Raw genomic sequence first — 26,148 nt, 5'->3', positions numbered from 1 at the left:
ACCGTACCTACGTTCGCCAAAATGATGCATTTTATATGCACGCCTGCAGCGAATCGTATTAAGCGAGGAGCCAGTCTGGCCCTGGTCAGGGAGAGGATTCGCTACACCCGTCTACAACTGGACAAGAACGCAAAGGAGCTGCTGCATCTTCATGTACGATTATCCTCCGTACTCCAAGATCACTCTTGGGAATGGGTGGACGGTGTTACCTGGGCCCAGGCAGACTGGACCCACCGTAAATCCACGGAGAAGCAGATCACCAAGTTTGCACGATTGCACGACTACCTGGCAAACCGAAACATGAGATAGTGCCCACTAGGCGGACCGTGATTAACCTCACGGGTAAATCACTCGGCGACGCAGCTACAGCTGTACCTGAAAAAGGACTCAATTTCGCACCGACACCTGCATATCTGCCGTTCAATGAAATAATCTCTTCAGTAGAACAGGCTGTCCGTGGCTTACCAGATGACAAAGCAGAAGAAATCAGAAGGGAAACTTGCCGGATTGTTTCAAGGGCAAAACCAGCCAGAAGCAACATCTCGGGAGCAGAAAGAGCAGCACTACGAGCCCTCCGAGACGATAAGGAGATCGTCGTTCTTCCTGCCGACAAAGGAAATGCCACAGTCATCTTTGAGAGACGCGACTACGAAAAGAAGATGCTGCAATTGCTAGACGATCCAGCATATCGGAAAATCAACACAGACCCGACCAGGAAGATACAACAAAGCACCGCCACCTTGTAACCTCCCCACAAAAATATAATAAATAAAATTAGTATGATTCTAATTTAGTGTAACCGCCCCACAAATTCCTTTCTCATTTGTAACCTCCCTACAAAATTCTTTCTCATTTAATCTAAACTCAAAATTCATTCACATTTAGCGTAGCCTCAAAACAGAAAAGTTCCTAAACCTCTCAACAGTAAAAATTATAATTATGTCGTTCACATTTAGTATAACATCCTAATAAAAAAATAAATTCAGTAACCTGGTAATAAAACAATGTAACTAACCTCTCAATTAAATTGTCGCTCACTTATGACTTTTCAATAATTCACTGTGAATTTAACCTGGTAAATTTTGGACGACACCAGTGCTGCGTCATGGCCCTGAAAGATCATTCCGAATAAAAGAAAAGGAAAAATTCTTACCTCAATGAAGTCGCCGGATATATCTGCTCTTACAATAAATTTTTCCGGCACAGCTCTGTGCAATGCTGGCCGACCTATCTGTCATTTTTGAAAGGAAGCAACCGATTTTTCTTTTTTTGCAACAATCGGGATGATCATGGATGGGAGAAATTAGTAAATTCTTTAAATTGAAATGAATGGTTGTTAAAAGTTACTTTTTATGAGAAAGATTATTATTACGAGATTTTTAAAACATTTACATGGGACTTGAGATGACATTACTACATATACGCGAGGCTGCTTTTTACCTTATACAATAATACTCAGGCTCCGGCATAGCTGCACCGCGACCGGCCACCCAACACGATACACCAGAGCAGACCAGAGCCGACTCCAGACTAGCAACAACTTACTGCTGCAGCTACACAGTTCCTACTGTAGTCAACACTGCTCTCTGGTCAGAGACCTTGCATATCACAGGCAGCGCATGAGCAATACATCGAAATTACATCTGCTCGGACCTCTTACATTAACCCTCCACTGGGGGGGGGGGGGGAAATTTGGCAGCGATGGTGAGTCAATTGGACTTGCCATGAGCAACAAATTTTTCTAAAATCTACTTAATTAACTAAGTTTAGAGTCACTGAGTATATATATATATATATATATATATATATATATATATATATATACATATATATAAGTGCAGAAAATGAAATGAAATAGAGTGCAAATGCACTGAGTACAGAACATATCAAGCAATGACAAATATCAAGCAATGACAAAATGTATACGCAATGAGTACAAAACATATTAATAAATGACATAAAGTGCACATGCACTTTATATATTTTTTACCATTTTACAAGAACTAGGATACGCAATGAGTACAAAACATATTAATAAATGACATAAAGGGCACACACACTGTGTATGTCTCTACCATTTTACAAGAACTAGGAAAGGAAAGGGAAGGATTGCATCATGGTTGTAGCACAGTAGGTTGCACGTAGCTGCACTGAAAGTCCATATCTTTCTACAGAAGCACAACACCAAGTGAGACAATCTGAAGTTCCTTTCCCTGAAGTATTAATCAGTGTAGCCAAGACACTGAAATGTCGTATTAATATTCAATGTTATCATTTTGGTAGTACATTAGGTACACCAAACAGTGGGACCATAATAACATCTCCATCGTTCAAGGTGGTGGACAGCATGATGTGTCAACGCCACACTCCTGAAGAATTGATACTTTTTCACCAAAACAGAATTAGTGCAAAATCCATATATAGTGTTCCATGATCATGAGGATGGACAGGACAAGCGGATATTGCAGTAATTTCTGGTAATTAGGTCAGAAGGTGAAGGACATTAAGTCATATGCTAGTCATCATTGAGAATTACACTAGTCTATTAACCGATTTGAGTAATTGTTGGCACTCATTGCCTAGTTACTGAATATTTCTGTACTATGTATGGAGTATTTAAGAACATTATTCATAAGTCATCTGATTACACTAAATATTGGCACTCACTGGCCAGTTACAAACCATATTTATGCATTGTTCAGAAGTCATCATTCAAAGCAAGAGTTAATTAATGGCATAGCATTAACATAATTCATCTAGTTATAGTAATCATTGGCACTCATTGGCCAGTTACTAAACATTTTTATGCATTGTTCAGAAGTCATCACTCAAAACAGGAGTTAATGAGTGTAGCATCAAGCTGCTGGTATTCATATATAATAGCATGTAAGTGACATAAGACAAATTTAAAATATAAGAAACAGTGGCATTCATTGGCCAGTTATAAAGTATTCATGTAGTTTTATAAAACATTATTCAGTATTATTCAGAAGTCATCATTCAAAATGAGAGTTAATTATTGGCATAGCATTTATAGAGTATAACAAAAATATTATTTACAGAAATTATTGGCATAGCATATATGCATTATTACAAAACATCATTCAGTATTACTCAGAACTCATCATTCAAGTGACACAAGACATATTTAAAATGTAACACACTATAACTATTACTGAACGTCTATGGCTAGAAAACATCATTCAGTATTACTCAGAACTCATCATTCAAGTGACATAGGACATATTTAAAATGTAACACACTGTAACTATTACTCAAGGTCTGTGGGTCAATAATACATAGATATAATGGATTCAATACATCTGACAAATCTGCATTATATTTAGTACTATAAATATCTCTTAAACTAGTAGCAATATTTGGGACTGGTAATACATTTTTTTGGTGCCAGCAATGCATTGCGTTGGGATCGATAATTAATTGCTGGGGCATGAGAATATTTGCTTTTGACCTATTGCTGCAAATAAGGATTAGTAACGTCATTCGTCATGAGTCAGCTGTAGCAAGGTTATGAACAAGTAGAGTATATGTGATCATATTCATGAATGACACACACAAATGGGTAATAAAAATGGAATTACTAGAACAGGTGTAATAACTAACTGCTTATAGCACATTACTTTCATGAATAGCTTCTCCTGGAAAAAATACAAAATGGATTATTAAGCTGAAAGAAGAAATGCATATTGTGCTGAAAAGTAGTGAACTTCGAATTAACAGGTAATGAAAGGTGTACTCAATTTGTATGTACTCTAGCTGTCCTTTACAAAACATTCAGTCATTATACCATGCGACATAAGACATACTGTCAAAACGAACTGCAACAAATACTTAAATAACTACATAGCATCTCTTAACTAACAGTAAATATAAAAACTTCATCGTTATCCTCATCTGCAAAGAAAAACTTCATTATTCATATTACTATAACTTCATTACTATCATCACCTGCAAAGAGAAACTTCATTATTCATATTAGCATATTCTCCATATAATTATTCATAATCATTCATTATCATCTGCAAAAAAAGACACTTCATTATTCATATTACCATTTACTTCATGCAACTATTCGTAGTACAGAGTTTCTTATTTCGAGCATATTTCATCACTAAAACTAAGATGTGTAGTTCCGTCTAACAGCGTGCATCAATCGCCTCGTATTCTGAAAGAAAAAATTAGTTAAGACTGCTATCATACGATGTGTATAGTATATTCTCGTTAATGCTTGTTAATTCTGATCTATATACTCTTCATGACGAGGTATTGCATTTTATTTTGTTCATTCCGAAGGTGAAATTTCCACTTCATAGTAATCCACAGTGGTTTGTTTGATTTATTTCTTTTACACTTTATTGCTTTCTGAAAATGATGAATAAGGATTAATATCTTGCATTTAAATCATATACCCATTAAATAAAAACTGGTTTCTAGTGATATAATTAAGCATACAGCATAGCATGACAGAAAACGTATTATGTCAAAAACATAGAGAGTGTTCATGTGCAAAAATGTACACATAGTCTCATAATGCAGTAGCCAAGAGTGTAGAATAGTCAAGATATTGAGATATCATAAGGAAAAATGTAAAAGTCAACTGGCGTTTGTTATATCTTAAAGATTTCGTAGTGCATACAAACAAAACAGGATAACAATCATACATACGCGAAAAATGGAAAATGTGAACGGTCTGATATATAACGACAAGAAAAGCGACCTGCTAACCTTACGTTGCCAGGCACTTGCCAAGAAAAAATAGGATAATCATCAGTAAGTAGTAATATAAATACAATTGTATAAGTGGTCATATAAAAATCAGGAAATGGCATTACAATGTGATAAATCATAAAGTATGTTCATTCAATAAAGGGTTTAATATTGGAGACATGGTGATTGCCTTTACTTTTTCTGGTTCTCAGAGTTTCGACGTGTGCTACATTAGGGTGAGAAATGCTGCGAATTCTGTGTGGACCTGCGTATAAAAGCTTAAATAATGTGTGCGTACTAATATCTTCTGTCCAATGTGAAAGTCACGGCGTATACAAGCCTGTTTTTGCTGTCTTCTCCGGCGCTCTGCGGCACGTTTGATGTTGTTTAGCGCAATGTCAATTATTTCATGGTGTCGTAGTCGACGAGATGTAGGAAAGGATACTAATTCTTTAATTTTGTTAGGTGGTTCAACATTTTTCAATATAACAGTCGGAAATAGCATAGTAGATTCATTTGGTATCGAGTTAATAACGTCCTGGAATGACAGTATGTGTGTATCACAATCGATACGTTTTTTATGGCAGTGTATTATACATAGTTTACCTATTTCTTTCATTAGACGTTCACAAGGGTTCGAAGAAGCATGATACTTGGATATATTAATCGGAGAAATGTTTCTTGCTCGTAACATACGTGTCCATATAGCAGATCGAAATTGTGGTCCATTGTCTCGGAAATTACTTTCAATACATGCCCTACATGAAACAGAAAATGTTTTACAAATGCATTCGAAACAGATTTAGCAGTAGCTTTGCGTAACGGAGTGAAGGTAACAAATTTTGAAGTGAGTTCAACAGCGACAAAGATGTAGCAAAACCCTCTATTAGATCTGGGAATCGGACCAAAAATGTCTACAGTGGCCATGTTTCTCAATTTAACAGGTACAGTGGAATGTAACGGAAGAATATGTGAAGTCGTGTCTGACTTAGCTTTCTGGCAGATTTTACATGACGCTAAAACTCGTCGAATACGTTTCTCCATGTTGGCAAAATAAGAGTTCTGTCCCAGTATAAGAAAACATTTTCTGGCTCCATAATGTGCGTAACTTAAATGAGTATACCAAATCAATTTGTTAACAAGCTCGTCAGGAATGCGTAGTAATCAATTGTGGCTGTCAGGGTGAGAGCGGCGAAACAGAATGTTATTGTGTACAGTGTAATGGTTTCTAATGGTAACATTATTCCTATCTTGCCAAAGGTGTTTAATTTCTTTCCATACGTTGTCTTTACTCTGATCTTGTGCTATGTCTCGTAATGACGCCGAAATAAAATTTTCGAATGCAACTTGTTGAATATACATGACGCTGAAATTTGCTTGGCAGAAGTTGGTTGCGATGTCTTGCTGATTGTTGCTGAGAGAACGGGATAGTGCGTCTGCTACAATATTTTGTGTACCGGGAATGTGAGCAATTGTAAAATTAAATTCCTGTAAATAAAGTTTCCATCTGCTTAACCTGTCATGTGTAAATTTTGCTGAAAGTAAAAACTGGATAGCTCTATGGTCTGTGTAAACGGTCGTATGTCTTCTATAAAGAAAATGTCGAAATCTCGTAAATGCCCATACAACACATAATGTTTCAAGTACTGTAACAGAATAATTGCGTTCAGCAGGTGACAGAATGCGACTCGCAAAGGCAATGTTTTTAATTACTGTAGAACCATCTTCTTCAATTTCCTGAAAAATGTGTACGCCTAAAGCGGTGTTAGAACTATTGGTGGCAATGGAAAAATTTCTAGTAAAATCTGGATGTGATAAAAGTGGTGCATTCAACAAAGCTTGTTTCAGATTGACAAATTCAGACTGTTGGTTTTTCATGTAAAAGTGTGTCTCAGATGTCGTTGAAAGTAATGACATTTTCGTGAACAAGATTCTCTGTGTCAAAAGTATTGCTTGCGTTGCTGGAAGATTCATTCTGCACTGTATCTAGTCAAATTCTTTCTGACGTGCTGTTATTTTCGGTAGGATGCTGTGGCATTTCAACTATTTGTACTGTTCTGTTACTTCGTCCTGATGTATTAGGTTCGGGATGATACCTACTGTCTGGTTCATTCATGATAATCTGTTGTTGTGGTTGATTATGCTACTGGTAAGACCGACTGTTATTAAACATACGCTGAAAATTGTGCTCATTACTTTTACGTCTGTCATGATAGTCATTTCTATACTGCGCATTGCGATATGAGTTGAAATGGTGTGTTTTCTGTACGTAGTGATTTCCTTGCTGCTGTGTGTTACTATTTGGCGGAGCCGAAGCTATACGTGTACGCGGCGAAACACTAAAGCTTGGTTGACCTTGCAGAATACATTGTTTGTTAGGTACGCTAACCAGCTGGTTTTGTTGATGTTGTGGGGAAAAGCCTCTATTGTTACCAAAACGTTTTTTGCTGTTGCTGATAATTTTGACGATACTGATGATTAAAAATTTTGTCACTTATTAAAATTACGCTGGTAGTTGTTGTCATTTCAAGAGTGTCTAATGAAAACTGTCACTTTCGGTAAAACTTGTCATATCAGGTTTTCTTTACACGTTTCTAATCCTAGATAGATCGATAGTTGAAGAACTGTTTTGATAGATATAAAGGATAGTAGAAGAGAAGGCAGCAGTGCAGAAAACTAAAGATGAAACAGCACTACTGCGGCTCAGGGCCCTGTGCACGCTACGGCACATATTCATCGAAGTGTAATGAATCCCCTGAGGTCACTTCCGCACTGCAAATAAATTTTAGTTTCTGCGTTACAGGCAATGCTGGTGAAAATTCAAAAGCAAGTTGTGATATCCAATCCAATTCTAGTTGCTGCATTACAGGCCAAGCTGATGAAAATACAAAAGAAAACTGTCGTATCCAGTCCAAAGGGTGATTTGTGTTCTGTCATTATTAAATACTTTAAATTTTCTCACGGATAGAAAGTGCTTGTAATCAAAATTTTCCTCTTTGAATGACTGAACAGGTTCAGGATTGCATGTTAATCTGTTTGTCTGTGACTGTTCGGAATCTAAGTCACGTACTCTCTGTAAATTACCTAAATTATACTGGCTGTGTGAGTCTGACAAATGTTCGGAAAGTGGCATATGCTGTGATGTGTTAAAGGCTGAATTATTTTTCATCTCCGTCATTTCTTGCTGTATAGTTGACAATTTTCTATGTAATGTATTATTGGACGAACCTATCTCACTGATAGTCTGCTGCAAATTTTGGAATTTGGGTGTTTGATTAAGCGAAACTGGTGATGTATCGTCTGATTTGGTGTCATTATTATTTTCGATAACATCAACACGACTGGCCAATTCATCATATTTTTCAGTCACTGCTTTTACGTGATCATCCTTTTTAGTATCACAAACATTAATTTGTTATTGTATTTTACGTGTTGTTTTGTTCAATTTTTTAACGTCTGTTTTGATCGTATCAGAATCCTGTATTAGTTCCAATTTTTCAAGTCTGTTGGTCATTGTCTGAAAGTCTAATGTGTGTGTTCTGTTTTTGTTTTAAGATCGGAGATTTCATCATGCAATTCGTTATTCAACTGTTTGATACTGTTAATTTCGTCTGATACTGTAGCAATATTGTTGTCTACGTATGTTTTGGCTTTCGTAAACAATTTACGCTTATCTTCCTGTCTTTGTACAGTAATTGTTTCCATGACGTGTTGCTTTACTTTATTCTGTTCCTGTATAAATTTACTGTAACGCTTTTCAGTGTTGTGTAGGTGGTGATTAAAGCGTGCGTCAATTTGGCTGTTCTGTTGGTCAAATTTCGCGTCTACTTTCGCATCCAGCGTTCGTGAAAGTTCTGCTGACATTAATTTAAACTCGTCGCGTAACTGTGTTGTGTTTTCAGAGCATTGTTTAGCGACAGCACTAATTTCATCTGTAAGTAATTTAGTTGTGGCTGCATGTGTATTACTTAATTCCTGTGCCACAGATCTAATTTCTTCACCACTGCTCCTAGCACAAGCCTTCATTTCCTCATGTAATTGTTCCTTAGTATCATGACATTGCACGGCAACGGCTGTAATCTGTTCACTAAGCTGTTTGGAATTGTTATCTAGTTTTTCATTAAGTTGTTTGTAATTGTTGTCTTGTTTTTCATGACTGTTTGGAATTATTTTCTAGTTTTTCATTAAGTTGTTGTTTGAGATTTTCATTATTTTCATTAAGTTGTTGTTTGAGATTTGCACTAAGTTGTTTACGCGATTCACTAATTTGTAGCAATACTGCCATAACTTGATCCCAGCCAAAATTAGCGTTCATTGTAACGGAGCGTGACACGTCATCAACTGTCGTTAAATTAACAGAGGACACAATTGAATTCGTTTGCTCATCATTAGCATTAAAATCATTACTAGTGATCGATACGCACTGATTATCAGTAATTAGAGGATTATCGCTGAGTGTCGCAAGTATTATCGGTCAAATTATTCGAGTCGGCTATTTCACTCATCGCACATCGCGATGTACTGTTAACAGTTTTTCGCGGCATTTCTCACAAATCAAAATTAAGCACAAAAATGAAACAAAGACGAAGTAAAAATGGAACAAACATAGTTACAACAAAGAGCAATAAATTGCCGATGATCTGTGAAAAAGGTAACAAATTAGTAAATGCCTTGCGCCAGATGCAAACTACATTTAAGTAAATAAGAGCAGATATATGACTACTTCTCAGAAATTCACAAAGAACTGGAATATTCTCTCCACTTAAACAGTGAGAAATTCGGGCCTCAGCTGACACAACTGTTCAGGCACGTGTTAACATCGACGTATTTTGTCTTCAACGGTCAATACTACGAGCAGACCGACGGAGTAGCCACGGGGAGCCCGCTCTTCCCCAGTGGTGGCCAACCTGTTCATGGAGAGTTTCGAAGAGGAAGCACTGGAAGCCACCGAACTGAAACCTGTATGCTTCTTTCGGAACGTGGACGACACGTTCGTCATCTGGCCACATGGACAGGAACAGCTACAGATATTTCTGCAACATCTAAATTCGGTCCATAGTAACATTCAGTTCACGATGGAGACTGAGAAAGATGGAAAACTACCCTTTCTTGATGTCCTAGTGGAACGTAGGTCTGATGGCTCACTGGGTCACAGTGTGTACCGAAAGCCCACACACACTGACCTGTACCTACATGCGTCCAGCTGCCACCATCCGGCGCAGCTTAATCGAATGCTCAACACCTTGGTACATAGAGCACACTCGATCTCTGATCAACAGAACTTGACAACGGAACTCAAACACCTGGAGATCGTGTTCCACAAGAATGGGTATGGTAACCGCCAAATCCAAAGGGCCTTCCGACAACAGAAGTGCAGCAAGAACCGAGATGAAGAACAACCCGAAGAAGAAAGCAAGCTCTGGCCTTTCTGCCCTTTGCTGGCAACGTATCGTCAAAAATAGGGAGACTGTTAAGGCGACACAAGATTGACACAGTCTTCCGGCCACCAGCAAAGATTCGTGACCTACTAGGAACGGCAAAAGATGACGTAGGGCTGAGGACAGCGGGCGTATACAAAATCCCGTGCGGCTGTGGCAAATCCTATATCGGCCAAACAGTTCTCACGGTCGAGGACCGATGCAAAGAACACGAATGTCACACCCGCTTACGCCAACCCAGCCCTATCAGAACACTGCATTGAAACCGGACACACAGCGAAATTCGAAGAGACAAAAATCCTGACTGCCACAAGTGCCTACTGGGACAGTACCTACAAGGAGGCCATAGAAATTCGAGTAACAGATAACCTCATCAACAGGGACACCGGGTTTCAACTTAGCAAGGCCTGGAAACCGTTATTAAACACCATCAAAGAGCAACGGCACGAGCGGACGCGAGATCCTTCCGCCACGGCGGACGGAGATGGACTGCGCCTACCACCGGGCGTGGCTGCAGCTTCCCCCACCCCTCCCAACGCGCGGCGCCCCGCCGGCCGCCCGCGCCGGGGTACGACTCGGGACCCCGCGGACATAAATACCACGGACACAGCGCAGACAGATCATTCCGCTGCTCGACTCGCTACGACTGACATCGTCACCGCGCACGCAACGTTATGGCTGGGAAGGAGATTGCCGCCGCATTGGAAGCCCTCATCAATGCGATGGGGTTCACCGGCGGCCGCCAAGGTCACGCCGTCTACCCGCCGCACCACGCCCTGCGGCGACGTCAAGTGCCTCGACGGCTGCCCCCCCCCCCCCCCCCCCCTCCGGCGAGGGGTGCGAGCCGCGCCGCCTTGAGGCCGCCACCGATGAAGCTATGGCCGGCTTCCAAGCCGCCTTCGCGGCCGAAAGGGCCGCACTGAAGGAGGAGCTCGCAGCTGTGCATCGCCAGCTCCAGCAGCTGCGCGATGAGCTGCGGGCTATCAAGAAGAAGCCGCCAGTTCCCGCCACCGCCGCCGCTGTGAGTCGTCCGGTTGGGGTCGACGCGGCCACGCAAACAACCGCCGCTCCGCCTCCTGCAGCAATGCAGGAGGTGGCGCCCATGCAAACAGACGATGTGCCTCCTGGGCTGCCCCCCTCCAAGGTGGCAGCCGCAAGCAAGAGCGCTAAGGCGCCTCCTGACTCCTCGCAAGCTGAGAAGCCAATGAAGAAGAGGTGGCTTAGTTTACCATTCCCCGGAGTGAGTAACGTACAGGTCATCCTGAAGAACATTGCCGCGGCACTGAAGAACGGGTCCTACCCCTATTCAGATCAACCATACCCCTTCACCCCGCCTGACCAGCCTATACCTCCCCTCCCCCATCGACCGATCCGCCTTCGCACGTACAGATACCGTGACGCGCTGATGGAAGCGCTCACGAAGAAAGAACTAGCCTTGATCAATTCACACCCCTTCTTCACGACCTAGTAGACGTTATAGACCTATGGGTGGAGGAAGAGTTCCGGTGTGGTAGGAGGAAGGTGGATCCCGAAGCTCAGGAAGCCATGGAAGCCATTGCGCGTAAACAACAACAGTTTTAGTAACGAAAACCATGCGAGGCCATCACTACAGTAGCGGCGACTCTTGCTAAAACCACTGGCCAGTCATTTAGGCCGCTCGCTTTCCATTTCTCTCACTGTCCCTCTCACTATCCTTTAATCTTCCTTTTATTTTAATATAAAAAATATATAAAAAATCACAAAAAATGGGAAAAATGCACAAAGCCAAGCAGCACGATAAAGCCATGTAATTTTCTAGCCAAACCGTCATGCCAGAAGGTGAAGCGCCTCGTGCGCTAGTACTTCGCCCCCAGTCGAGGATATCTTCCTCCTTCAAATGCGCAGGTGCGTAGACAGATCATTCCATCAGCACCACCTGATGATGGCGGAACGGTTATCCGCCGAAATATCGTGGAACTTCGACGAACGGATCCGGCTGGACACTCGAGAACCTTGGATACAGCACATTCGCCGAGAAAGCCTGAGATCTCATAATATGTTAACATGTTTTCTTCACACTGCTTGATTTTGACTATTCTTCGCTGAAAATAATATTACTACCGTTTGCAAATATCCAGTCAATAAAATCAATTCAGTTCTTACGAAAAAAAAGCAGATGGCCACAACATTCTCCTGGACGATGGGATAAAACGTGATCTGATGATAATGAACTTTGCTATTCTTGCCTTACGCTCCTAAGTGAAAGGAAACAAACATGCCAAAAACCATATTTTCGATAGGAGACTCACCCCTAACTACAAACTGAACAAGTCTTTTACTAAGAAATTAAAAGAAAGTGTTGGTTTTGAAAATTCACTCAGTCTCTCTAGAGCTTTCATTGATTTTACAAAACACTGACGTTGCTAATGTTTATAGGGAATTTACCCACTTTGCTGATGACGTATGTTTAGGTGTGATTGCTATTGTAACAGAGTAGCCAGAATGTCAGCTGGAGTATTATCGGTATCTAAAGGATATTTCCAGATTTATTGCCTTTTCGTTTTCGTTTATTAAACATTACTTTAATATTCGTATATCAAAATGACGTAGATGCGTCTGTATGTAATGTTTGGTGCAGGGCAGTTTTGGTGCGAGTATGATCATGAGCGAGCATTCTGATTGGCAGCTTGTATGTATCTACGTTGCCAAGTGAAGCGACCTCGAGTAGAATACGTTCTGAGGAAGGTGAAATCTAATTAGCGGTACCACGAACGGGAAAAGCAAAAACCCCGCCACGCTGCACGGGGAGGTCGTGCAAGATTACTTAACAGCTTCACATAAGATACACAAGAATATTCAGTTTACTTAAGACACAGCAAAAAAAGAAAGCATTAATTACCCAGAACTCATTATTTAAATGTGGTGAGTGTAAGTTCATCATTTCTTGTAAACGAAAGAATAACTACTCCATTATAAAGGCACCTTACTGTCACCCCACGCGATATAAACATGTGTTTTTAACTCCATGATTCACAGAATCCTTAAATCACCACTAGAACCAGAATTTACACCCACCGAATTACGTACCTTGAGGCAGAGTTGCGTTGAACAACGGATATAACAGTCAACTAGTCGAGAACTTATATAAAAAAATGAAACAGATACTTAATAGCGATAACAGCAGTAAGATCTACAAAAATAAGATCGAAGTAAATAAAAAATAAGAAACCCATAGTATGTAAAGGAAAAATTTCTAACAAATTCTAACAGAAAATTTGTTGCTGCTGTTGTTGTGGTCTTCAGTCCTGAGACTGGTTTGATGCAGCTGTCCATGCTACTCAATCCTGTGCAAGATTCTTCATCTACCAGTACCTACTGCAACCTACATCCTTCTGAATCTGGTTAATCTATTCATTTCTTGGTCTCCCTCTACGATTTTTACCCTCCACGCTGCCCTACAATATTAAGTTCATGATCCCTTGATGCCTCAGAACTTGTCCTACCAACCGGTCCCTTCTTCTATTCAAGTTCTGCCACAAACTCCTCCTCAATTCCATTCAGTACCTCCTCATTAGTTGTGTGATCCACCCATCTAATCTTCAACATTCTTCTGTAGCACCACATTTCGAAAGCTCCTATTCTCTTCTTGTCCAAACTATTTATCGTCCATGCTTCACTTACATACATGGTTACATCCCACACAAAACTTTCAGAAACGGCTTCCTGGCACTTAAATCTATACTCGATGTTAACAAATTTCTCGTCTTCAGAAACGCTTTTTTGTCATTGTCAGTCTACATTTTATACCCTTCCTACTTCGACCATCATCAGTTATTTTGCTCCCCAAAGAGCAAAACTCCTTTACTACTTTAAGTGTCTCATTTACTAATCTAATTCCCTCAGCATCCTCCGAATTAATGCAACTACATTCCATTATCCTCGTCTTGCTTTTGCTGAAGTTCACCTTATATCCTCGTTTCAAGACACTATCCATTCCGTTCAACTGCTCTTCCAAGTCCTTTGCTGACTCTGACAGAATTACAGTGTCTTCAGCGAACCTCAAAGTTTTTATTCCGAATTCTTTTTTTGTTTCCTTTACTGTTTGCTCAATATACAGACTGAATAACATCGGGGAAAGGCTACAACCCTGTCTCACTCCCTTCCCAAACACTGCTTCCCTTTGATGTCCCCCGACTCTTGTAACTGCCATCTGGTTTCTGTACAAACTGTAAATAGCCTTTCGATCTCTGTATTTTACCCCTGCCACCTTCAGAATTTGAAAGAGAGTATTCCACTCAACATAGTCAAAAGCGTTCTCTAAGTCAACCAATGCCAGAAACGTAGGTTTGCCTTTCCTTAATCTATTTTCTAAGATAACTCGTAGGGTCAGTATTGCCTCACGTGTTCCAACATTTCTACGGAATCCAGCTGTTCCCCGAGGTCGGCTTCTACCAGTTTTCACATTCCTCTGTAAAGAATTTGCGTTAGTAATTTGCAGCCGTGACTTATTAAACTGATAGTTCAGTAATTTTCACATCTGTCGACACCTGCTTTCTTTGGTATTGGAATTATTATATTATTATTGAAGTCTGAGGGTATTTCGCCTGTCTCATACATCTTGATCACCACATGGTAGAGTGTTGTCAGGACTGCTCCCAAGGCTGTCAGTAATTCTAATGGAATGTTGTCTACTCACGGGGCTATGTTTCGACTTAGGTCTTTCAGTGCTCTGTCAAACTCTTCACGTAGTATCATATCTCCCATTCCATCTTCATCTGCATCCTCCTCCTTTCCCATAATATTGTCCTCAAGTACATCGCCCTTCTATAGACTCTCTATATGTTCCTTCCACCTTTCTGCTTTTCCTTCTTTGCTTAGAACTGGGTTTCCATATGAGCTCTTGATATTCATACAAGTGGTTCTCTTTTCTCCAAAGGTCTCTTTAATTTTCCTGTAGGCACTATCTATCTTACCCCTAGTGAGATAAGCCTCTACATCCTTATATTTGTCATCTAGCCATCCCTGCTTAGCCATTGTGTACTTCCTGTCGATCTCATTTTTGAGACGTTTGTATTCCTTTTTGCCTGCTTCATTTACTACATTTTTATATTTTCTCCTTTCATCAATTAAATTCGATATTTCTTCTGTTACCCAAGGATTTCTACTAGCCCTCGTCTGTTTTCCTACTTGATCCTCTGCTACCTTCACTACTTCATCTCTCAAAGCTACCCTTTCTTCTTCTACTGTATTTCTTTCCACCATTCCTGTCAATTGTTACCTTATGCTCTCCCTGAAACTCAGTAGAACCTATACTTTAGTCAGTTTATCCAGGTTCCATCTCCTTAAATTTCCATCTTCTTTGCAGTTTCTTCACTTTTAATCTACAGTTCTCAATCAATAGATTTTGGTCAGAGCCTACATCTGCCCCTGTAAATGTCTTACAATTTAAAACCTGGTTCCTAAATCTGTGCCCTACCATTATATAATCTATTTGATACCTTCTAGTATCTGCAGGCTTCTTCAATCTATACAACCTTCTTTCATGATTCTTGAACCAAGTGTTAGCTATCAATAAGTTATGCTCTGCGCAAAATTTTACCAGGCGGCTTCCTCTCTCTTTTCTTACACCCAGTCCATATTCACCTAATACGTTTCCTTCTCTTCCTTTTCCTATTACGGAATTCCAGCCACCCATGACCATTAAATTTTCGTCTCCCTTCACTATCTGAATAATTTCTTTTATTTCATCATACATTTCGTCAATTTCTTCGTCATCTGCAGAGTTAGTAAGCATATAAACTGGGCTTAGTATCTATCTTGGCCACAATAATGCGTTTACTATGCTGTTTGTAGTAGCTTACCCGCACTCCTATTTTTTTATTCATTATTAATCTTACCCCGACATTACCCCTATTTGATTTTATATATATTACCCTGTATTCAAACATTTTCTAAATGTGATATTTCAATTGTTTTCCAAGCAGTCAGAACTTATAAAATTTAAATTATGCCGTGAGATCGCAGAGAATAGTGACAAATGTGAGAAGTGTGGTACGTATAAGCTAGAACGTAACCAGTGTAAAGGGTTTTATATATGTCAAGTGGGTCGATCTTTTTTTTTGTCAGATATAGAACATATATTTCTATACTGGAAAACATTCACTATTCAGACAGAATGTTATGACCACCGACCTAGTATCGATATAAACCTGTTCAGGAGAAAGCATCATCACCTGTCGATGAATGACTGGACACACGCAAGGTGCATGTAGTAGCAGCGAGCAAGCTGTCGGTGTGTAAAATAGGGAAGGTGCGCGATCTGTCTAGAGTTTGACCGGGGGCAGACTACTGTTGCCCCGATATTCGGCAATAGCATTCCGATAACCCCACGATTTTTCTGGTGTTTGAGGACTGCTGTGTTGAGTGTCTTCAGCACGTGGCCAAACCACGGTGAAACTACGCCCAAACGTCGTGGGGTTGCGTTGCCATCCATCATTACAACGCCGGATGTTGTAGGCAGTGTAAACTGGTAAAATCGGACATGTGGCGGAATTGATTTGAATTCTAGGTAGTTTAAATACGTCTCTTAATAAAGAGTGCACCGACCACTGCTAATGATGGGCCTCTGCAGCCGACGACCGATGAGTGTGCCAATGTTGACACCACGACATGGATAAGTACGACTGAAATGGACACGTGACCATCAGCACTGGACGTTGGTGAAGTGTCAAAGCGTTCCATGGTCGGATGAGTCCCAGTACCTTCTTCATCATTCCGATGTGTGGGCGCGAATCCGTCATCTTGCAGGGGAACAGCTCCTTGGCACTTGTACTGCGGGAATGAGACAAGCTGGCGGCGGCTCCATTATGGTTTGAAGAACATTCACTTGGGCATTCATTGGTCGAGTGGAGATCGCGCAAGACACCGTGGAGGCCAAGGTGTGTCGTACACTGGTTGCAGATCACGTACACCACTTCATGATGATCGTATTTCCCGAAGGTGGTGGCATTTTTCAACTAGACAACGCGCCATGGCACAAGGCCAAAGAGTGTGATGGTGCGGTTCCAGGAATCAAGTGGCGAGTTCCAGTTGATTTGCTGGGCCCTTAACTCACCAGATTTGAATCCGATCGATAACATGAGGAATACGAATAAATATGGCATCAGAGCTCATCGTATCTCTCCCAGAAATTTTCGGGAATTAGGTGACGTGAGCGAGCAGATACAGCGGAAACTCGCTCCACCGACTTGGAATGGCTTCTTTGCTTTCATGACACGACGTGACGCCTCTGTTGTCCGTGCCAAAGGAGGACACGCCTACTGTTAGGTAGGTGGTTATAATTTCTGGCTGATCAGTGTATCGCCGCATATGATGATCATCTGGGAGACGAAGCACAAGCACAGCATCAACCACAACATGAAAATTCTTCACAGTACCCCTAAAGACATAAATCTTCCTGAAACTTAAAAATTTTATGGTCATAAGAAGCGACACAGCAATAATGTCCTTAATGGCCAGTTAAATTTTACAGTTAAAAATGTCATTCAAATAGTTCATGATGTAAAAAACAGTTACACTTTTTGGCCACTTGCTGCAAATGTGGTAAGATCACTAATGAACGATTCGGTAGTTCATCTCCTCCGAAGTATATTAACTGCTCTGGGCATCACTGTGTGGATTAGAGACTGCAGCAATATCTTGCCTTGAAGAACGTAAGATGCCGGAGCTGAAAACAACGTGGTGTATCCCGTATAGAGAGGCCAAAAAAGTCATGAAGCCTCACACGTTCACTATGTCTTCAGCTCTCAAAAAGCCTCTTCCAATAGCAGATACCTCTATACATATGGAGGTTGCTAACTGCGTTTAAAAGTGCACTTGTTCTACCGTAGTTATTTCAGAGTCAACAGCCCCCTCTAGAATGTCGGGACACTGCAGACCTTTCAGCACCTCCAGAGCTAAGATCTGGTGAACAGTCTATCACTCCCACCATCACTACTGTGGTAGTTCCTGCCAAGCCTTCCCAGACCAAAAACCAAACAAAAAGCTCCCATTGCAGGTGAAAACAGATGGTATATCGTTATTCCCTGTCGATGTCATTCGTGCTAACGGTTTTACTTCGTTTGCTAATGCTGTGTGATGACTACCAAGGGCAACCACCTCACCCCAAGACTGAACCTAAAATTGTTGCCAGCTCCTCACCCGAATGGAGAGATACTCAAAGTGCAACACCGTGATAGCGCCCATAGTACAGCAGAACATCGGTGGGTTCCGGACCCATTTGGAAGAATCGAAATTCCTAGCACAGGAACATCCCCTGTGCTTTTGTTCACAAGAAATGCAATCCAAGCCCTTTATTGCAAGGATGACCTTACTGGGAAAATTCCAAGGGAAGTATCACTGAGTTTGTACATCCCTGCACCACTCTCCTCTTCGTTACAAGCAGTAGCCATTGAAGTTCATGTGGGTCAGTGGATTACTATTTGGTCTCTGCATTTACCATCTGAGGGAGCTATAGAATCTGAGTAGCTCAGAAATCTTATAGAATAACTCCTTCCCCTTGATTTCTCCTACTACGAGAATTTACTGTCCATTATATATTATGGAGCTTCCGCTATACTTGCCCCAAGGGCCGAGTTTTGAGAATATCATGATTTCTCCAGAGCTATGTAACCCAAACAATGGTTGTCCTATCCATTCAACTCTGCTAGTTGGTCATACTCAGCCATCGACCTCTCTTTCTACTCTCTGGCTATTGTAGATTCGGATTAACGGGAAATTCTTGATGACCTTCATTCCAGGAACTCTTACTATTGGATGGAGCGCTCGCACTCCCTCTTAAAGCACCGCCAAGATCAGTAGAGCTAACGGGACATAGTTCAGCCAGAAGCATCACCCAGATGATGGCATGATGACAGAGCATTTTGTTCTGATTACTGCCACTGCCAGCCTGGATCCAGTGTTCTGCCATGGTCGTGCCACCATTGAGAGGACTGAGTTGAACTTCAAGTCCAACAATTCTTATCCCTAAAACTGACCATTTTCCACGTGGGAGAGGGATTCGGCACTGACTGAGGCTCATGATACTGTTTCCAATCATGATTCAAGACTTAGATGTCGCTGTCGGGCCAGTTTCCCATCTAATGAAAGAAGGCTCTGCTTAAGTCAGCAAACGACTGGACGTGTCCTGGTAGTTAACAAAGCGTCACCTATGTAGGGAAGGCCTTGGAGCTAATGGTAAACTGACGTCTTGTCTGGGTCTTAGAGATCAGCCAGCTCCTCAGCCGCTTTCAGTGGGGGTTCAGGAAATGGCGATCCACTGTCGACAATGTGATCCTACTCTTACTGATATCCATAGGGCTTTCCTACTTAAACAGCATTGTCTAGATACATCCTATGACATCAAAATGCGTAAGAAACTACCTCGAAACACTGTATTCTTGGACAGCTTCACCAAAGGGTCTTCCGTGGCTACCTCCCCGTTTTCATTGGGTCCTTACAATCTCACGACTTGTTTAGATACTGAGTTGGTGCTTTACTGTCAGATAATTTTGAGCAGAAGGTGGGCGTCCCCCATGAGAATATTTAAAGGGTTACCGTCTTTGGAGTAGCCAAAAAAATCATCATGTCTACAGTAAGGAGTCCTGTACAATGCTCCTTATATAGGGACGATTTTGCATGTTTTGTTCCTCCTCAAACATCGCAGCAGTGACTCTCCGATTGCGATGTACGGTGAAGATGGTGGAAGAGTAGGCTGCAAGAAGAGTTTTACGTTTTCAGCAGGTAATTGTGTGTATGTTCATTGTAATCGTTCCTGTCGACATTTTAATTTAAGCGATTGCATATGAAGGACACCATTCTATCGCTAACAAACTTTGTAAGGTTTCTGGGCATTATTTTTTATTTGAAATTGTCGTTGTTACAACGCCGAAAGGACCTGAGAACAAGAGCCCAAAATGCCCTGCTAGCTTTTTTTTTACCTTCGCCACAAGTCTTTGGCAAAGGACAGGGAGCGTCTGCTCCAGTTTTATAGAGCTCTCGTGAGATCGCTGCTGGACTATGGGTGTACGATATATGGCTCAGCGATATCTTTTTACCCGAAGATCCTTGACGCTGTCAACCTCGAGGGTATCAGACGGGCTTGGGTGCTCACAGTACGAGCCCCATACTCAAGCTGGTGCTCCGTACTGAGGCCGGAGAATCAACACTTTCCATCCAGCGGCAACTGCTCACGCTGCATCAATCATATAAGATCTTCTCTGCTCCGAATGCACAAGTGTATCATACTGCTACTCGTCCAGCTATGGAACACGTTTTCTCCAGTCGTCCACGAGGAAAGAAGCCACTTGAAACCTGCGAGACGATTGGAGTCCGCTTTGTGTGGGGCAAGTAAAGGCTCAAATTCAGAGTTTTAACCGACAGCTACCCCAGTCATTGCAGAAGCCCAGAGTGATTTTTTAGTTTATGCCGTACAGCATTTTTAATACAACATTCTCCGTCATTTTAAATGAGTGATACAACTATGCACCTACAATCACGGATGGGTCTAAACAGGGGCATTTTATTGCCTCGTCTGTTATTTTCCCTAGTTGAGTCGTGAAGATTCAGCTGGCTCCTGATCTCATTGTCTTCGATGCCGAATTATTCACGACCTTGAGTGTGCTGGAGCAGATGAGATGTGTCGTGGCTGCTAAATTCCTCGCCTGTTCCGACTCCCTGATTTCCCACCATTCGCTGCGATATTTGTATGCACTCAGTGTAGTAGAACATCTTAAGACACCCTTCTTCAGTTACAAAGGCTGGGGCATGAGATGTCTTTCTGCTGTTGGGTGATAAGACACAGGGGTATGAAGCGGATCGAAAGGCCAGATGTAGCAGCCACCCGTTAATTTGTTTTTGTAAGCTAGTAGTAAGTATGCAGCTCGAATAAAGACAACTTCTCAACCAAGATCACACTTTTAAGACAGTTGCTTATAACCTCCAGTTTCGATAAAAACAGTTACAATCAATCGTTCTGTGAATCGTCAGCATAAAGTGTAAAACATAGTACAGTTTGAGAACTATCACACACGACATAAATATAATACATAGATTCTATTATTATTACACATACATCAGTAAGGGTTTATAAATGTGCTCAAATTGCGCTATGAATGTTCTCCATATCTTAATTACACGAGCAATTGACATAAGATACACCGGCGTATCGAAGTTACCACTAGTACAATATGTTCTCAGTTAAAACCAGTACATAGAAAATGTTTCGCCAAGTGCATCAGTCCCATATTACGGATCACAGAGTACATCACCGATGGAAGAGCGCCGCTGAACTAAGACGCAGTGAAAGTTACTAGAGAGGATGTTGACATTTAGTGCTGCTAGAGGTTGCTTGCGTATTCATGTCATCGTCAACTGGGAATATAAATACGTAATTTAGGAAAGTGGTAACAGGTATACAGTTTTAAAAATATTGTTGTGGCAGGTAGAAGCAAAAACATTTTCTAAAAAAAAACCGTCAGTTCAACAGTGAGTAAAAAAACATGTCATTAACACTTCAACCTATGTCGTATTCCAACATTATACCTTTGTGCAACATCACATACAAGAAAAGTAGTCGCGTAGTAATATTTGTTGACAATATTGTTGCACAGCGGAAAACTAGCAGACGACGAGATTGCGGAGTACAGAGCCCCATAAGGTTGTTACGTAGGTGACGAAGAGGCAACTCTTCATTCCTCAGTTTTGCCATAACTTCCCCGACCCATACATGCAGTAAAATATCACAGAAGGTCATCTGTGCAACACCTGATAATAAACCACATGATACGTAGCATGAGGCTTATGTATGATTTTGGACTCCGTAACTGTTACTAAGGGAAAACATTAAAATCTCGAATACAAAACGGTAGTACAACAACGTTGACAAAGAAAATTCACTAAGGTGCTAAGACATTTAGATAAAATAGGGATATAATCATAAGTATGAGGTGTAATTACGCGGTGTATTGCCGACAGATATAACGAAGGACAAATCTGCGACGTAGTTACGTAGAGGCAACGGCAAAATAAATACTCCATGTATGATCCAGTTTAAGACATGTGAAACAAGATGACGATCAGTTCTAAGGTACTGTGAAATTTAAATACACATTTTTACCAATATTATCAGAGAAGGCTAAAAATAAAAAGCATTCCGTCTTCAGGTCACGAGTGGCCTACCGGGACCATCCGACCACCGTGTCGTTCTCAGTGGAGGATGCGGATAGGAGGGGGTTGGGGTCAGCACACACCACTCTCCCGATCGTTATGGTGGTATTCTTGACCGAAGCCGCTACTATTCGGTCGAGTAGCTCCTCAATTGGCATCACGACGCTGAGTGCACCCCGAAAAATGGCAACAGCGCATGGCGGCCTGGATGGTCACCCATCAAGTGCCGACTACGCCCAACAGCGCTTAACTTCGGTGATCTCACGGGAACCGGTGGATCCACTGCGGCAAGGCCATTACCATAAGAAAAGGCTAACAAAGGAAAACTCTGTAAAGCCTTTTCAGTGTAGGAAGTGGAAATTATCTCAAAGTTGCCTTCACTTCCTCTCTTTTTTTTTCATTTTCTTTAACTATAAAAGAACGTTATGACTGACAGCATCAAGTCTGTTGCTGATAAAACAAGAATCCTTGAATCAGAAAGCCCGGTTACACGAGCCCACTTATTAGATTGGTTACAGAAGCCCACCAACGGTACATCCGTTCCCCTTCTCTGAGTAAGCTGTACATTGTACAACGTACAACTGAGTTGGGCAATTACCTCATTTTGCCAGTTAACGACAGTTCCACCTCAACAAGAACGCATCTCATCAGCGGGCAGCACACCTTGAGACTGGAGGGATTCTTATAGATGTTTATACCATCCTCGCGATCCAAGTAGTCAAGCCAAGATTTGAGTTCCCTGTGGCCCACAATGTTTGACTGTCTCATCGCACAGTAGTCGTTCTAGCACTCCCAGAGTTTATGGTGACAGAGGTCAAGCGGTGCTTGCCAGTCTCCTGCTCAGGAACTCCGCGGTCGCCAAGCCCGTACGCAGAAAATAAATGCTGAGCCCTGATGGCAGTGATTTGAGATTTTTAATAATATTTATGGCAGAGTTTGTCTCTTAAAAAAAGAGCTTGTCTCTTCATTACACATAAAATTATTGTTTACATTTTCGTTCAATTAGTTACACGAAAAGTTTTATGTTTGCAAAGTTTTGAGGTGGTTCACGAAAAAGTTGCCGTTCCTTGTTAAACACAGAATTCTTATCTCAATTAACCTTCCATAGAATTTACGTACCATCTCTGCAGCTGTCGATAAAATGCAGTCTAAATTTGTTGGTAGAGGAAAATTTAATTTCCTTCATTTTTTTTTTTCTTTGTCATCAGTCTTCTGACTGGCCTGACGCAGCCTGTCACGAATTCCTCTCCTGCGTCAAACTCTTGATCACAGAGTAACAGAATCAACAGCCGCAAATATTCCTTCGAAATACACACTACGACAAAAAAGAAAAAAAAATACGACGAACCACCAAGGAATCATCCGAGTGCGACCAATATAGTAGACGTGATGTACATGTAAAGGCAAGCAAAGAGGTGAAACAAAACGTCTTTGGTTTACTCAGTTTTGCATAAATAATTCAATATTTCTGAAATTTTAATCATTTACTTGCCTGTATATGCACATCACATCTTTGCTCTCCTTCTATGTGTTATGGTGTATGAGAGTCGATATATTCCTTTGCTTTTTATACCCTCTACACCTTCTTCAGCAACTATGGGAGTTATTCCTTGATGTCCTATTCCCTGTCCCTTCTTCTTGTCAGTGATTTCCACATATTTATCTCCTCGTTCATTCAGCGGGAAAACTCATCTTTCCCTCTCAGTCCATCTAATTTTCAACATGACTCAATCGTTTCGATTCTCTTCTTTTCTGTCTTAGAAACAATGTATGATTTCTTTCTACACGTTCTGAAAATTTTCACCCTTAAATTAAGTTTGATGTTTTATACCAGTAGAATTCTTTAAGCACGGATGTTCTCCTTGCCTTCGCTGCTCTACTTCTTTGAGTCGTCCTTGCCTTATCCACATATAATATTTTGCCTCTAAGGCAACAGAACCCCTTCGCCAAATCTACTTTTTGGTCCCCCAGTTCCGGTATTTTTTAACGTCAATCTCACTTCTACTGCTCGTCTTTCTTCGGCCTGCAGACTCACAGATTTTAACAACTTGAATGGTCATTTTGTCGTCACTTCCCTAGCAGTTTAGAAACTCCATAGGCATTTTATCGGTGTCTTTTACCTTAGTAGATCTCAGTCCATCCAAAGCTATGTTTAACTCTGTTATTGAATACCCTACCATGTCGTCTCTCATTTCTTCTTCTACCATGCCACCATTCAACTCCTCCCTTCGTAAAGGTCTTCAGTGTACTTATTCGACCTAAGCGCTCCCTTCCCTGCGTTTAACAATGGGATTCCCATAGCACTCTGAATGCTAGCGCCCTTGCTTTTAATTTCACCGAAGGTTGTTTGACATTTCTGTAGGCTGAGTCTGTTCTTCTCTCGACTTATTCGCATTTTTCTTGTGACCATTTCATCATGGCTTCTCTGCTCTTCTTACTTATCTTATGCCTTAGCGAATCTGATTGCTGAACATCTGTCGTAATCTGAGAAGTCTGTACCTCCTTCTCGTACTGATCAACTGAAATACATCTGACACAAGGCGTCTTCACAGTCACGTTCCTTTTACCTAAATCTGACTGATCAGTTACTATGGTTTCCTTTTTAGATGCGTAATTTCCTCTTCAACTAAACAGCCTACTGTGGTATTCATTATTTCTATATTACACACTTAGAGATCTCATCATTCCACAATACTTTAGTACCTGCTTCTTTCCACATGGATTCCTAGGAATAATCCTGTACAGTTTGCTCTTCATTATTGGCGTTCGTTTCATATCGATTCTGATGAGGAAAATCCTGTCACTAACCATTCAGAATAATTTACTCTCTGCCCTACCTTCCTATTCATTAGGAATCCTTCTCCCCTACTGACAAAGGGCCAGAGTGGTTAGCACACTGGACTCGTATTCTAGAGGACGGTGGTTGAAGCACGTGTCCGGCCATCCTGATTTAGGTTTCCTGTGATTTCCCTATACGCTTCAGGCAAATTCCGGGATGGTTCCTTTAAAATGTCCCTAATCCGAAGGGAACGATGACGTCGCTGTTTGGTCCCGTCCCCCAAATTTTCTGCTGCTGTTCCTGTTACCTTATATCCTTACGCTAGATTTCTTTTAATTTCCATGTTCACGGTCCTATGCAGAAACTGATCTGCTCAACGTCCCCGCCACAGTATTGTATACCGTCTCTGACAGTGCTTCATTCAGTTATTTTAAACTTGTTACGTTTCCCAAACGCAATCTTAGTCCAATGAAAATTCTACCGGTCCTACAGCTGTCTTCAGTGGAGACGTTCAGTAGGAATACAGCGCCGTCACCCCAAGACGCATACTTCACAATGAGATACGGATAATAATACCGTAGTGTAGATTCGTTCAAAAGAAACTTAAAGCAGCCTGGCCATCCATATTTAGGTTTTCTGTGTATTTCCTAAATCACTCCAGGCAAATGACTTTGAAAGCTATCGTCCGATTTTCTTCCCGATACTTGAAACAATTCAACCTTATTGATCCGACTTTAAGAACTCTCATCTTCCTTCTTCGATTTCTTTTAAGCAATCAGTGCTTGTATGTCAAAAACGCCTTCAGGTTTTTCTATTAGTGAACTGGTGTTCCTGTTCAAGCGATTGTGTCTACTTTCTGCTTTACAGCAATGGCAGACACCGGTAGATACTTGGTGATCACACCTGAGGAGGTGGCGTACGTCAGGAAGCAGCTGGGTACCAACGAGGATGACATCAAGACGGCTGTGACGTCACTGCGGGAGTGGCTCAGGATGCAGCCACACCTACCTGACGCTGTAG

The 26,148-nt window shown here is 41.3% G+C and overlaps 1 protein-coding gene across 1 annotated transcript in view; it reads left to right on the top strand.

The window, feature by feature from the left end:
• LOC124613983 (clavesin-1-like) overlaps positions 1 to 26,148 on the top strand; it is a 74,252-nt gene that overhangs the window by 16,228 nt on the left and 31,876 nt on the right. The window contains exon 2 of the mRNA XM_047142770.1: positions 25,994 to 26,148. Coding sequence (XP_046998726.1) covers positions 25,998 to 26,148 — 151 coding nt within the window. The 5' untranslated portion in view covers positions 25,994 to 25,997. The remainder of the gene's footprint in view (positions 1 to 25,993) is intronic.

The sequence above is a fragment of the Schistocerca americana genome, chromosome 4, assembly GCF_021461395.2.
Source record: "Schistocerca americana isolate TAMUIC-IGC-003095 chromosome 4, iqSchAmer2.1, whole genome shotgun sequence".
Lineage (NCBI taxonomy): Eukaryota > Metazoa > Arthropoda > Insecta > Orthoptera > Acrididae > Schistocerca > Schistocerca americana.
The sequence above is the reverse complement of the archived record's forward strand: the minus strand, read 5'-3'. Positions and strand labels throughout refer to the sequence as shown.